Source organism: Oculina patagonica, unplaced genomic scaffold (assembly GCF_052425735.1).
Source record: "Oculina patagonica isolate OP01 unplaced genomic scaffold, crgOcupat unplaced169, whole genome shotgun sequence".
Classification (NCBI taxonomy): Eukaryota; Metazoa; Cnidaria; class Anthozoa; order Scleractinia; family Oculinidae; genus Oculina; species Oculina patagonica.
In genome coordinates, this window is record NW_027557727.1 from 1 (window position 1) to 14,230 (window position 14,230).

The 14,230-nt window shown below is 38.1% G+C and overlaps 1 protein-coding gene and 2 long non-coding RNA genes across 4 annotated transcripts; 2 read left to right on the forward strand and 1 right to left on the reverse strand.

Annotated features, from left to right (window-relative positions):
• Positions 1-6: 6 nt before the first annotated feature.
• On the forward strand, positions 7-3,614 carry LOC144640035 (uncharacterized). The gene is made up of 6 exons (XM_078499268.1): positions 7-332; positions 718-776; positions 1,470-1,559; positions 2,023-2,105; positions 2,409-2,463; positions 3,492-3,614. Exons 1-5 carry the CDS (start codon positions 258-260, stop codon positions 2,444-2,446), a joined length of 345 nt encoding a protein of 114 aa, XP_078355394.1. The 5' UTR covers positions 7-257; the 3' UTR covers positions 2,447-2,463; positions 3,492-3,614.
• LOC144640036 (uncharacterized) lies at positions 809-3,497 on the reverse strand. 2 transcript variants are annotated; one of them, XR_013568272.1, is made up of 4 exons: positions 3,391-3,497; positions 1,937-2,035; positions 1,454-1,566; positions 809-1,080 (listed from the first exon to the last, which is right to left on the reverse strand). It is a non-coding gene; the product is annotated as an uncharacterized LOC144640036 (long non-coding RNA). The 2 variants fall into 2 exon arrangements; XR_013568271.1 differs by lacking the exon at positions 1,454-1,566.
• Positions 3,615-5,277: 1,663 nt separating the features above from the next.
• Positions 5,278-9,307, forward strand: LOC144640033 (uncharacterized). Its single transcript, XR_013568270.1, has 5 exons — positions 5,278-5,568; positions 6,272-7,026; positions 8,191-8,221; positions 8,646-8,726; positions 9,275-9,307. It is a non-coding gene; the product is annotated as an uncharacterized LOC144640033 (long non-coding RNA).
• Positions 9,308-14,230: the final 4,923 nt, after the last annotated feature.

The following is a 14,230-nucleotide window of genomic DNA, read 5'->3' on the forward strand; positions in this document are numbered from 1 at the left end:
ACTGTACGGAAAGACATGTTTGAACCGCAAAAAGAGGCATTTGAAGAAGTCGAGGATGTTAAGAGCAACTGTCCCGGTAGTCGTTGATGTATTTCAGTGAAACAAGTCAAAAGAAAATCTTTGTAACAAACATAACATTCGACAGTCAGTCGCCATGACAGTCGCCTTATTCGTGTTGGCGCGCGCGGGTTTTGACCGCGCAGTCGCGGGTTTTGAACGCTGCTTATTGACACCAGCACGCCAGCTGACACTGCCCAATGAAACGTCAGGGGCATTATCATTCCCAACGAAGGCGAAAAGTTGTATTTCAGTCTTCTAAAGCCTCAAGCACGGTAAGTTACAATTTGTTCCGTTTGTTACACGCTGTTTAAGCTATAGAGAGCTACATTTCATTTCAAATTCAAGGCTGATAAATACAATCGTACACGTGGTCCGAAGGTCTCCGTTTAAAGTATTTTGGTGTTACCGTGTAGTGACGGTTTTGAAAGTAAACCAGAAGAAAGCACCGCGTGAACAAGATCTAAGTAAGATTTCCGAAGTGCATCATGTGGTTCGCACGAGCTTCAACGGTTTATCCTTTCTAACTAGATCTGTTTTCAGGCAAACGCGCGCTTCGCCAAACACTGGTGATACATATCTTTGTAAAATGTAGTTCAACTGTCAAGGATCATTTGCTATTTCTAATTCGTTTCTCGCCTGGTTTTCTCATCTTCGCAGGTTGTGTGCTACAATAAACGGATCGAACAGTGTCCCAAGATTCAGGAAATAGCTTGCAAGTGAGTACAGAGAAATCATAATATCACTAGTGTTAAGAAATAACGTGAATGTTTTATTGCACTTTTATAAAACATTTCCTATTCTCTGCCCTAGTGTCTTCAGGTAATTTAAGATGTAGTAAATATTATTTCACATTTTCCTTTTTGAAACATTGGATTAACACTTTGCGCATTTAAACCATGCACGAAAGCTGGAGTGCCTCTTGTTTTTGCTGTTCGCATTGGTGCTGCTGCCTTCTTTGATATACAAGTAGCAGCTCTTCCATTCGAAATTGTTCCGGTGTATTGTCGTTGACTTCAAGACCTAACAACAAATCAGAAAAACAAGAAATATTACTTTACAACCGCAGCAAACAAGTCGAGTAAACTCTCCCCTTGTATAGTGGATCACCTCAAATAAAAGATAAATTTGAGGCGATTTTCCAAAACGATATAATACCAAAGATCCTTGGAGGGTCATATAGGTCTGTAGTAAAGATAGATACTTCCTAAAAGTTCAGTAAATTAAAAGTCGTACCAAAGTTTGTTAAAAAGTGAGATTAACGCTCATAACCTCTTGAACTGTAGGCTTTCCATTTCTAAGCGAGTTCGATCTTTAAAAAGATCAAACTCGGGATCTCTCTTGAAGGAAAACTACAAGTTGTTTAAAAAATTCAAGAAACTGAAACGCCCCTAACCCTTTTATGTTTCCAGTTTGAAATGGCAACTCAAGAAGAACAGAGGTTCCTTGACGGCCTCCTTACAAATGGTGGCATCAAGCCCAGCTTGGAAATCGTGGAAATGGTGAGTTCTATGAGGATAAAATATTTACAAATTGAAAAAAAGGTCGTTCTAAACAAATTTGATACCACGTGCTTTCAAAGCGCATACGAGTTTTGCTTTCACTAAAAAATAATGCAAGTTTAGTTCATTTTCTAATTCGGTGGACCAGTAGAAAGTTTTGGTCGTGAAGTTCGACTGACATTTTACTTCAAGAACAAAACATGGAAATTCGCGTGTTGAGAGGCAAATTCCGCGCAAAAATGTCAACACGTGGAGATCAATCAGGCGTGGAGGCACGCACATTTACGGGATTTACGCAATTACCTCTTAAAGAAAAATTGACGAGTAAACAACAGCAAAAGGGAAAAATTTATAGATCTACATTCTAAATTACTTACTTCCGGGTCCTTGACGACAGTGAAAACTCGCATTGACATCCTTTTCTTTCATCTTATACTGACAATTAACACCACTGCCTCAACAGGATTTCCACCGGTCTGGAATCACAGACAAAGGAAAAAAAGTTGAACAGTGCACAGAGCAGAACGATGTTCACTTCCACACCGCGTAAGTAACCTAAATAACAAAACAACTCCAGAACCAATTTTTCCAAACATAAATCTAGACTACAGCAGATCCTATTTTCCAACTTGTATCGTCTTGTCTCTGACGCACCCGTTAAAAACGGCCACGCGTTCTTTGCTACTAGCTTGAAGATCTTAGGCATTAAAATGGACAGTCCGAAGTCTAACTAAACGAATTTAAAGACTATAATTCGCCTCACGACAATGTATAACGCAACAATTACAAAAAGAAGAAAAGGCATTAATAGTGAAGAAAGTTTTGATTTGAAATCCTTTTCGTTTTCAGGACCTGCTGGACAGAATCCCGTCCATGTATGCATCTGATGTCAGCTGCTATTCTGGTGCGTAGCTATTTATATAATGACATTTACAGAGAAGGGATAAACTGAGTACCCTATTTACTCAAATAAGCGCCGCCCTGGAATAAGCGCCGCATTTGGGCCAAAAAAGTTAATAAGCGCCGCCCCTGAATAAGCGCCGCAGTTCCGATGCGGCGCTTATTCAAGGAATTCCATTCAACTAAAAACAGCACCACAGAGCAACTCTAAAGCAAACTTGGACATTTCTTTGCATCAAAAGCGATGTTTAGCAGTTCAAAGTGATTGTTTTACCGCTCGTCCATTAGTTTTCTATCCAACATTCTTACAATATGTAGTTTTGTAAATGTTGTGAAGGCTGCGGACTTTGCCAGGATAGCTAGCACCACTTCTCTCTTCAGCAAGAAACTAATACTGACAATTAAAGGACTCTATTTTCAATTGCTGTAAAAGATAAGATTCTTTGTGGCGTCCAAATTTTAAATAAGCGCCGCCCTCAAATAAGCGCCGCCCTCGAATAAGCGCCGCACTTGAGGCGCGAAAAATTTAAGCGCCGCGGCGCTTATTCGAGTAAATACGGTAACCTCACTTCAAGGGAAAAAGCCGAAGCGGGAAACATATTAGCTCTAACGACAAATACACAACACATACCCTGCGACACGATTTTCTCAAAAATGTTGACCACACAGGGGCATGCGTACATAATTAACATTTTTGCTAGGATGAAATGGCCGAACGCACCAAAGGGCACCGACTTGCTGTACAACAACAGTCCAGTTCTGCAAATTGTAGAAGGGGAAAGCTCGCTTATGTCATGTGTTACACCTCTGGTTGACGATGAATATTAGCCCATAAGCACCAAAAATTAAACCGTCAATTCATTTCTTTCCAGTTTCTATATTTTTGACATAAAAAGGAAATATTTCAATGTTTTACTGATCAAGTCTTTACCTCGTAATCCACAAAGCTTATGGAGTTTGTCATCAGTGTCAAAGGGGCCTTTCCCGCTGTCATCCTCTCCGCCGTCTCATTTCATGTCATCTTTTTTGCAGATGCCTGAAAGCGAAAACATTCCGATCAGGACACGTAGAAACATCCCAGCTGAGGGAGACGATCAAACCTTACTTGGCTGTTAAAGTTCAAGCTTATAAACTATTTATTAGTCTCTGTTACGAGTCTCTCTTAAAAATTAGGGAAGCTAATACGATGTTCATTGTGTAAATAGATTCGACAAAAAAAAACTTGTATAGGACTTTTTAGAACAACAGTGGCAGTCAAAGTTGTCAACAAGGTTACCTTTTTTTCGCAAGAAGGATTAATTTAAACAATTGTATAGCAGGATCTGTTAATTGGGTATTTCGGTGACAAATAAGGACATAAATAAAGGAGATTACTTGGTAATGTATTACGGTATGAAGTTTATCGTCAACATTTCATAGACCAATGCGGTGATGTTTATTTATGCTATTTACCACCAACAGCAATTAAGAACTATTTCAAAGTACAAGTTCCTTTCCATATCCAGAATACCGCTAGACTGCAAAACAGTCGTTTTTTCTCTAAAGTCGTTGGAAAAAGCGCCTATCGAAGGCGCGAAGCGCCGAACGTTGAGGCGCGAAGCGGCGATCGTTTTCGCGAGCCTCGCGCTGCGTCTCTCTCCAGTCTCACTCACAGTTTTAATAATGGCTCCAGACCTCTCCCTTTCGTTCGAAGACCGAGCGCGTTCGCAAAAAGATACGACTGTGTTGCAGTCTAGAATACCGCGTACCATAATTCTCACTATGTATAATAAACACTTAATGACTGGTCCCGAGGGAAACAGTTAATTTTTTTAGATAGAATCCCGTGATTCTCAATGTTTCCCGAGAATCTCAATGCTTCCTGTGTGCATAGCGTGAAAGTACTTTGTAAGTAGTCAACTTGTTGGAAATCAGATTGGTTTCTTGAGGGAAGTGACTGACTTGAACCCAGCTGGTGTAGCAAGACTCTTTATTGATTTTATTTTACACTTTATTCTTTTGCTTTTAATTCGAGGTAAAAAAAAATGACACCAATAAGACTCGAAACCAGGACGATAGTTCACCTAGCGAGTAACATATCCACTCGACCACCGACGAAAACTACCAAATTCTTCAAAATTTCACAGAATTTTATTGCTACGAAACCTTTCTGAAATAGGACGCAATTCTCTGCCTATTTAAATATTCACTCTCTTTTAATAGCTGGACGTCTTAAGTTTACTAAAAGTTGCAGTCACTCACTGCGTTCAACAAGTTATTGATTATTGATCTCTTGTGAACTGAACGGAACGGAATTGTACATGTTTAGTATTTCATATGCACGCATCACTGACCCGACCACCGACAGAAAAAAATAACATTAAAAAAAACCCACATCGTATCAGCGGATTTATCGACGGACGAATGTCAATTTCCAGAACGACTGTTTCACAATGATCAAGAGTGATTTAACTTCCTTTACATACGACATTCAGGAAATGTGAATTATTTATGCGATATTCATCACTTATATTATCAACATAGAGATCAAGAATGTAGCATATATTCGTTTCGGGTCTAGTTTCAACTGTTTCTTCATGGCTATAGTGCACATTCCAGATGGTATTGCTTAAGACAAATCGGGTTATTTAATCAAAATAAATAGCTGACCTTTACTAACTGAATGACAGCAGAAGACAAAAGGAAATCGAATATTAGGGTCATCCATAAATATCCAAATAAAGCTTAAAATACCGCGTTAACCAATCACGAGAGGACATTTTGTACCACATTACCCAAGTATCCGCATGATTCTTGCCTGTTTCCAGCTAAGGTCACGATTTCGAATACTATATTCAAAACCTGGTTTCACTGGTGAGACATCCTCGCGACAATCTCGTTTTGTTTCCAAATCTATGGCTTTTATGGCTTTTATCAGAGATTTGTTGGTCCTGCCAACTGCTTTTGGCCCTCACTTGATCTATCTACACTCAACGGAAAGAGAACGCCAAGATCAAGATGCTTTTTCACGGGTAACTAAACACAAAGCGGAAAACGTATCTCAATAAATAACAAAGACGCTTCTGACAATTTTTGGGGAAAATCTTGCCACGATGCTGAGAACTAGGAGGTAACGTATATTAGTAAGTTACATATGTGATTGGCAAAATCTTCGATCTAATCTTATCTCCAGAGGGAACATCAGTGGTCGGGAGACCAGATCTTCTTCGCAGCTTAACATACCGCTTTTTAAGACCAAGTCGGGACAACGATCTTTTTATTACAGAACTGTTACTTTATGGAATGCGCTGCAACCTCATTTTAAATTGAGTGAATCCATTATTATTTTTAAACGCAAAATGAAATCTTATCTTTTAAATCAGTTTTTAATGTCATAAACTCTACACGTGATTTTTATAGTTTTAGCAATTATTTTTTTTAGATAATTTTTAGCATTTTTAAGTATTTTTATTATATCATTGTAAATAATTTTTATAGCCAATTTATTATACTTATTCTCTTTTTTTTTTCATTGTCCCTGAAAAGCCTCCATGGGGAGAGGACAATAAAATTTGTATTTGTATTTGTAACGATAACTTTTTTGGACAGTTAGGTTCAACTTTGTACTTGCTTCGAAATCACGTTTGTTCATGATGTCTCACATTTTTAAAACCCACAAAACGTTTCGAAATAGCATCTAACCATCGTTTCTATTACTACACGTTACTTTTTACAATAAAGTTGACGCTTACTTATGGGAAATGATTGATGTTCTTTTCAAACAAGCGAGTTACGGCCACTTACGATAGCTAACAACAAACTTTATTCTTCAGATACGTCGTCCTCACGAATGATCACCCAAATCAGCCCACTAGGGTGCAGTGACTGTGACTGATTGTATTTCAAACAAAATGAGTGACCTGACGTACAAAAGACACTTGGACTGGTCGAGGCACAAAAGAAAACAAAGAAATGAAAACAAATCAAGAGCACGACAGACGTTATTCCGCACATCAAGAATAGCCTAGAAACTATCGGTCAAAGTGGACTCAGTGGATATTAAAGAGCTATGTCACGATATTTTAGGTCATCTTTCTGATTAATTAAAAATCGAATGAAAACTCAAAATAACAGTTTTCTAAAGAAGAAAAACACCAACAAAGTAATAAAAAATCGAAAAAAACAAGGGTGGTTTCGACTGACGAACATTTAGACACATTTTGATCGACAAACTTGCCATTTTTTTCAAGATGCGCTGTCCGCTGTCCGTGACGTAGCTGCTTTAAGAAAACAAGGATATTGTCGCCGATGCAGCTTTGTAACAAGCTTGGAACTAATCCATGTGGGTCCTATAATGAGCTGCTGCTTTTATCTCTCTGTCTGCTTGAAAAACTATCGAAACTGTCGAGTCCATTTCTCTAAGTTGGTCCCTCGAACTTGAATCATGACGTGACAGACGTGACATGCGTGTATTGCGAGTGGCCTGGGGCTAGAGTTCTCCTTTTTTGCACGAATCCCGGGACGAATTACAGACACGGAGAAGGTCCATGAGGTATCATTTCGAAAAGAAAAAATCTGCCTGGTCAAGGTGAGACGGCAAAACATATCACTTAAAAACTTGTTTAACTCTTAGTTACCTTCAACTATGCATTTAATAGCTCACAACACGGATATCATAATTTTTTACTGATGTATTCTAGTGGCCATTTTGATTCCAACATCGTGCAATTATTTTATCAGCAGAATTTGGCAAATATTTAACTTCTCATATGACTTCTTGGGGCTTTACAACAAAGAAAGTAAAAGACCAATATCATGCGGTTCAATCCTAGACGTAGCAGACTCAGAGCAGAAAATATACGCAATGATCGCTGCTTGTTAAATGTAGAGTAACACGAACGAGTTAAGTCTTTATAGTTGCAAGTTTCACCATTCTTGTGCACAGATTTTTTCCTTTATTTGACTATGAACAAATAATTAGAGGTGAAATTAAGACAACATAGTACTAGATCGTACAAAAGAACTTGCTTGGCATTTTTCCTGCTGTTGGTTTACTTTAGTGGAGCGAATTACCCCGTGTATTTTCTCCCTTAACAAAATACAGACAATCCAGGGCCCATCCATGAATTTTACATGTTAGTTGTTGGTGTTAGATAAGCACAATTTCAAATATTGATATTTGTAAATATTTATACTAGATTACAGGTTAATAACTTCCCCAGGGGGGTACTCCGGCTTGTAAATGACGGGGATGATCGAATGGAGGCAAAACTCAGGACCCAAAAAAAATCCCTTAGTCTTGCGACATTACCCAAAAAAATCCCTTGCAAGAAATAACCCCCCAAAAAAATCCCTTGTCAAATTACCCCTAAATTGCCAGGAGGGCAGTAATCTAACGCAAAGAAAACCATAAAAAGTAAACGCTCGTGTTTGTTTATTCATCATACCATAAAAACGCCAAGGCCGTGCCAGGGCACTTTAGTTCGTTTTTAATAACCAAAAAAATCCCCTTTATTAATCAAGTCACCCAAAAAAATACTTGCCAGATTTTCCAACCCAAAAAAATCCCGTAATCGAAAATTTCAAACCCCAAAAAATCCTTCGATCATCCCCGTCATTTATAAGCCGGAGTACCCCCCCCTGGGATAACTTCATATATAAAATTGTAAATATTTATATCAAATTTTAGATAATATCATCATCATCATCATCATCTAAACAACAAGTAGTCACTGATTATTTTGTTTTCCAGGATGGACCAGGGTGGACCTCCGAGTCCAATGGTAAGTTATCGACTACATCTGGATAAATTTCTTTTAAAAACATGCCAACTGACTTACTAATTTGAGGACAACTGACAACAGAAGACTGGTCCTCAAAAACTCCTCTTTCCTTATTTTTTATAATTAAGGAAAGAGGAGTTTTGAAATTTAACATTAAAATGTTAAATGCTATTTTAATGAGTGTCAATTTAATGTTGGAGTGGCCATGTCTGAAGAATGAAAACTGCTAGTAGACAAAAAAAAACATGTGTGGCAATGCATTGTAGAGTCATAAGTGACAACTGGTTTATATGAGTTGAAAGTACAGTAACTGTGAGTAAAAAAATTGAATTAGCGACATATACAATGTTCAGTAAGCTTAAGTATCGCAACCACTGTTGAGGTGAAAGAGCTAGTCTAGCAATTCCTTATCTTTTATTTTCAGGACACAAGTATGTATGAACAAGGTTCTAATGAAAGCGACATGAGTTTAGACGAACAGGAGGAGACAGAAGATGAGAAGATGGTAAGATTCAGAGCTCCACTGGATTTATTTACTACTTGAAGAGCATACAAACAAACTTAAGCCCAGAGTTCTGCCAAAGTGTCTCAAGTATATTTTAAAACAGCAGCTCTTTGCAACTGTTACATTGTCTTTCCACATACAATTCCATTTGAATTAAAAAAATGGCAACAAGCCACATGTCTATCTTCCTCTACTTTCATTTTACTTGGTTATTATGTAAGACTGATTACTAAACTCGAGTATCAGTTACTTACCTCACTCCATCAGTCCTATCGTGCTGGGTGCAATGAGGGGATTTTGCAAGTAAGCAAAAATACTAAAAAATACAAAAATAAAAGATTTGATTACTAAGTGCTTGTAAATATAAAACGCTGTAGTAACGAGTTGTAGGGTAAGTGACAACCAAAAACGAAAAAGTTAAAGAATAAAGACCAGACAGAAATATCTGCAAGTATTTCCATGCAGCACACTAAGCTTAGTTTTATGACTGTCATGCAGGTGAAAATAAGTGTAGCAAATCCTTATCTACTTTATCTCTATATTTTCAGGATACTGATGATGGTGAAGACGTGGATAGGTGAGGTTTAGACCTTTGCTGTTATTGTACATAACCACCACTGTCACAAAACATTTTACTTGAAATCGTAAAACTAATAATATCTATCCATAGTTCCAACGCCATTAAGCAGTGAGACAAAACGAGTCAACTGCATTAAACGGCACACCAAATCCAAAACAGTGTTATTTATGTGACCATTGCATCTCTTATCTAATATCAATAAAATTGCATCATTTTATTCCATAAAAATGTAAGTTTTGGACTGCAACCTTTAAAGTTTCTGCTAAAACAACTAGACTACTCACGCTCGTTTTCTATGAGCGATAGTCAATTCTGCTGTGCCTTGTTGACTATTTGCTCATAGAAAACTTGGGCTTATAGTCTAATAATAATGGTTGGGGTTGATTTAGAAAAATTAAGAGGACATATGCACAAATTTCAAACAAAAATGAAAATTCTTGGCAAGAGCCCTGTTATGGATTTCGCTCATTCTCTTACCATGGGTAGGCCTTAATATGAAATAAATCACAGTATACTTTGTTTGGCTAAATATCGATTTGTTTTCGAGAAAATCGATAATTCTAAAATCCAGCAAACTTGACGCTTTCGGAGCTCAAAATTTATTCCGAGTTTGTTAGCTTCGCGTCGTAAAATAAAGAACTCTGGAAGAAAAATACCTATTTAATATCGAAGAATAACATCAAATTAGTACGTCGAAAGCAATTTCTGCTCTTGAAGTCCTTTTATCTACAAAATATAATTAAATTTATTCGACACACTTTTGATTTTATTCAAAATAGGTCAAACTTATCGCTTTATTTAAGTATGAGCGAAGCGAAATAAATGGCCGAAAATTTGGTACTAGACAGATAAAAGATTGTTCTTTTCGATACTAAAAGGATTTCCTGGAGAATTGATTTAGTGCGATGCTTTCAGATCTCAAAGTTGCTTAAAATTCGTTAATTTAACCGACCGTGACATTGTTGATCTTATCAACATTATGTAAACAATCCACGCAAAGGTTAATTTTCCCCATGTGAACTTCAACTGAGTAAAATAAAAACATAGACTTGCTTACCGTGGTGTTCGCTGATACATTGTAAATCCTGTTTTCCTCATTTACGACAAAACCTAAGCCCTCGGCGAAGCTGTTATCCAATTTTCTTGACGCGCCATTTGTAACTGATTTACACGTCTTGAAGTGACAGTTCTTTTCCATGCATTCTTGAAAACAGTCCAGTCTTAACTAATCAGTGTAAACAGGAATACGAAGTACTTTGCTTTAAATCAACTTAAAGCTTAGCAGCAGTGGTAGATAAATCGATACGGCCGGCGAATCTTCGTTTCGAAAACCGCCATTTGAGATTTGTCGGCCCTTTGTCCTGCGGTATGCAGATAATTAATTCACACTTGAGTAACTTCCGGCACATGAAATCGACAACCACCGTGACCAGAAAGCACCCTGCTTTTTGTTGTATTGGTTGAGGCATTATTTTTATTATTTTAACTTAAGCTCTCAATGAAAAACTTTTGGGCTGAACTTGTAATTAAGTTTCACTTCAGTAAGCCACCGTTCGAGAGAGTTGTTAAATGGTTGCATGAAAGCGCTTTTAACTTCCGGGTCGAAAGTTCTTCTGTTGCGTTGCTTCGCTTTGCTGCATATTTTTTATCCAGTTCTTACCCTTGTTCAAATTCTTGATTAGGCTAAGGCAAAACAGTTGTAGAGTCAACTCTCCCTTATTGAAGATCTCTATAAGACGGACACCTGGTGTTGATCCTGTTCTTGCCGTTTTTTCAGTCATTTTTATACTCTAACCAGCTAGGATACGTTTACACGGGACCGGACCGGAGCCGTTCCGAACTGGACCGGACCGGATCGGCCTCTGTTTACACGGAAGCGTTTGGCACCGATCCATGTGTTTACACAGGACGGTTCTGGAACCGGTCCGGAACGGTTCCATAACTTAACCTGCAAAATAGCAGGTCCAGTTTTGGTTCCGTCCCGCACCGGTTCCAGAACGGCCCCGTGTAAACAGAAGGCCTATCCTATCCGTGTAAACAGAAGACATATCCTATCCGAAAATCGGACCGAAACGTTCCGGACAGCAGCAGTGGTTGATAAATCGATTCGGCCGGCAAATCTTCTTTTCGAAAACTGCTATTTGAGATTTGTCGGCCCTGCGGTGTGCAGATAATGTATTTCACACTTGCGTAACTTCCGGCACATGAAATCGACAACCGCCGTGACCAGATAGCACCCTGCGTTTTGGTTTAGTATTGGTTGAGGCACCATATTATTGCTATATTAATATAAGCTCTAAATGAAAAACTTTTGGGCTGAACATGTAATTAAGTTTCACTTCAGGTATAGCCACCGTTTGTGAAAGTTGCTAAATAGTTGCATGGCAGCGCTTTTAACTCCCGGGTCTAAGGTTCTTCTGTTGCGTTGCTTCGCTTTATAGTTTTTTTTATAGGGGAGAGACAAGCGCCTCGCCGTCAGGGGACCCAAATGTATTAAAAATATCATAGTCATTATATAAATATTTTGTTTTAAACCTGTTTTCCGGTGTGTTTTTGAGTTGATTTGGAAGCTATTAGGGGAAAAACGGTTTAAGTTTCAAATATTATCCGCAGTCTATTCCTTCGTAAATAAGACGTTTGTAATTATATTAATACGACTCAAGTTTCCAAACAACAAGAGATATAAAATAATAACTTTATAAACACCTTAATTCTCAATTCAATAGGCGAACTTTATTAGGAAGGAGTTGTCGAAGCTGGGGTATTCCCCAAAAACGGCTCTGTGCCGTCCAATGAGATCGTGGTTTTGGGTTCCCGATCTAGAACGGGATTTTCAATATCAGACGATATCTAGAACGAGATATGGTTTTTTGAACACACAAAAGTTCCAAAATATCAGCAGCCAAAACGGGGTGACTTGTTTCTAGAACGCGGTATCTTTTGAATGCAAGTTCTTTCTAACTGAATACCAGAGGCCCTTCCAATTACGCTGGTAAAAAGGGAACGTTATGCTTCTAACAATGCTTGTTTTTTGTCCGATATAATGCTCAACTGTAATTATGCTCATTTTTTTTAAATAATGCTACTTTGGTATAAATGCTTTGTTGTACTTTGCAGAAATAAATACAAAATATGGCATCACGTCAGAAGTCCATAACAAACTTCTGATTACGTGTACTTTTCTTCACCTAGCTTTAATATAATGAAGTGAAAAGCACCCTTTCTTTTATTTTTACACCAATATACACCTTGGTGTAAACAGTCATAAATGTTCAGCGTTTTATTATAAATTGTTTACCGTGACTGGTATTACAACTGCATATACATGATATATGGTCCCTTTTCCCCCCACCCCTTCCCCACCTTTCCTTCCCGCTTTTATCTCGCCCAATCCTCCACAGGAGAAAGAAGGAGAGCTTGTTTACAGGCTAGACTACACAGAATATATATTTTTAACTGACATTCACGGGAGACGGATTCAACGACGCCATCTAAGGTTTTCTGTACAGCCAACTCTCTCTGAAACGGGTACCTTCGGGACCGGCTCCAACTCAGTTCGTATTTTAACGTCGTTTCAAATTTTCCACTGAAGAAGGGACAAGAATTTGAACAAGGGTAAGAACTGGATAAAAAATATGAAACAAAGCGAAGCAACGCAACAGAAGAACTTTCCACCCGGATTTCATGCAACCATTTAACAACTCTCTCGAGCGGTGGCTAACTGAAGTGAAACTTTATTACAAGTTCAGCCCAAAAGTTTTTCATTGAGAGCTTATGTTAAAATGATAAAAATAGTGCCTCGACCAATATTTCGAAAAGGAGCGTGCTATCTAACCTGCGATCAGGCGTTATTTTTCTCGCGGTGGAGGGGTAAGCCTGGTCGCAGGCTAGGTGCTATCTGGTCACGGTGGTTGTCGATTTCATGTGCCGGAAGTTACTCAAGTGTGAATTAATTATCTGCATACCGCAGGACAAAGGGCCGACAAATCTCAAATGGCGGTTTTCGAAACGGAGATTCGCCGGCCGTATCGATTTATCTACCACTTCTGCTAAGCTTTAAGTTGATTTAAAGCAAAGTACTTCGTATTCCTGTTTACACTGATCAGTTAAGACTGGACTGTTTTCAAGAATGCATGGAAAAGAACTGTCACTTCAAGACGTGGAAATCAGTTACAAATGGCGCGTCAAGAAAATTGGATAACAGCTTCGCCGAGGGCTTAGGTTTTGTCGTAAATGAGGAAAACAGGATTTACAATGTATCAGCGAACACCACGGTAAGCAAGTCTATGTTTTTATTTTACTCAGTTGAAGTTCACATGGGGAAAATTAACCTTTGCGTGGATTGTTTACATAATGTTGATAAGATCAACAATGTCACGGTCGGTTAAATTAACGAATTTTAAGCAACTTTGAGATCTGAAAGCATCGCACTAAATCATTTCTCCAGGAAATCCTTTTAGTATCGAAAAGAACAATCATTTATCTGTCTAGTACCAAATTTTCGGCCATTTATTTCGCTTCGCTCATACTTAAATAAAGCGATAAGTTTGACCTATTTTGAATTAAATCAAAAGTGTGTCGAATAAATTTAATTATATTTTGTAGATAAAAGGACTTCAAGAGCAGAAATTGCTTTCGACGTACTAATTTGATGTTATTCTTCGATATTAAATAGGTATTTTTCTTCCAGAGTTCTTTATTTTACGACGCGAAGCTAACAAACTCGGCATAAATTTTGAGCTCCGAAAGCGTCAATTTTGCTGGATTTTAGAAATATCGATTTTCTCGAAAACAAATCGATATTTAGCCAAACAAAGTATACTGTGATTTATTTCATATTGAGACCTACCCATGGTAAGAGTATGAGCGAAATCCATTTAAGGACTCTTACCGACATATGTTTGACCGTAGGAAACCTGTGCTC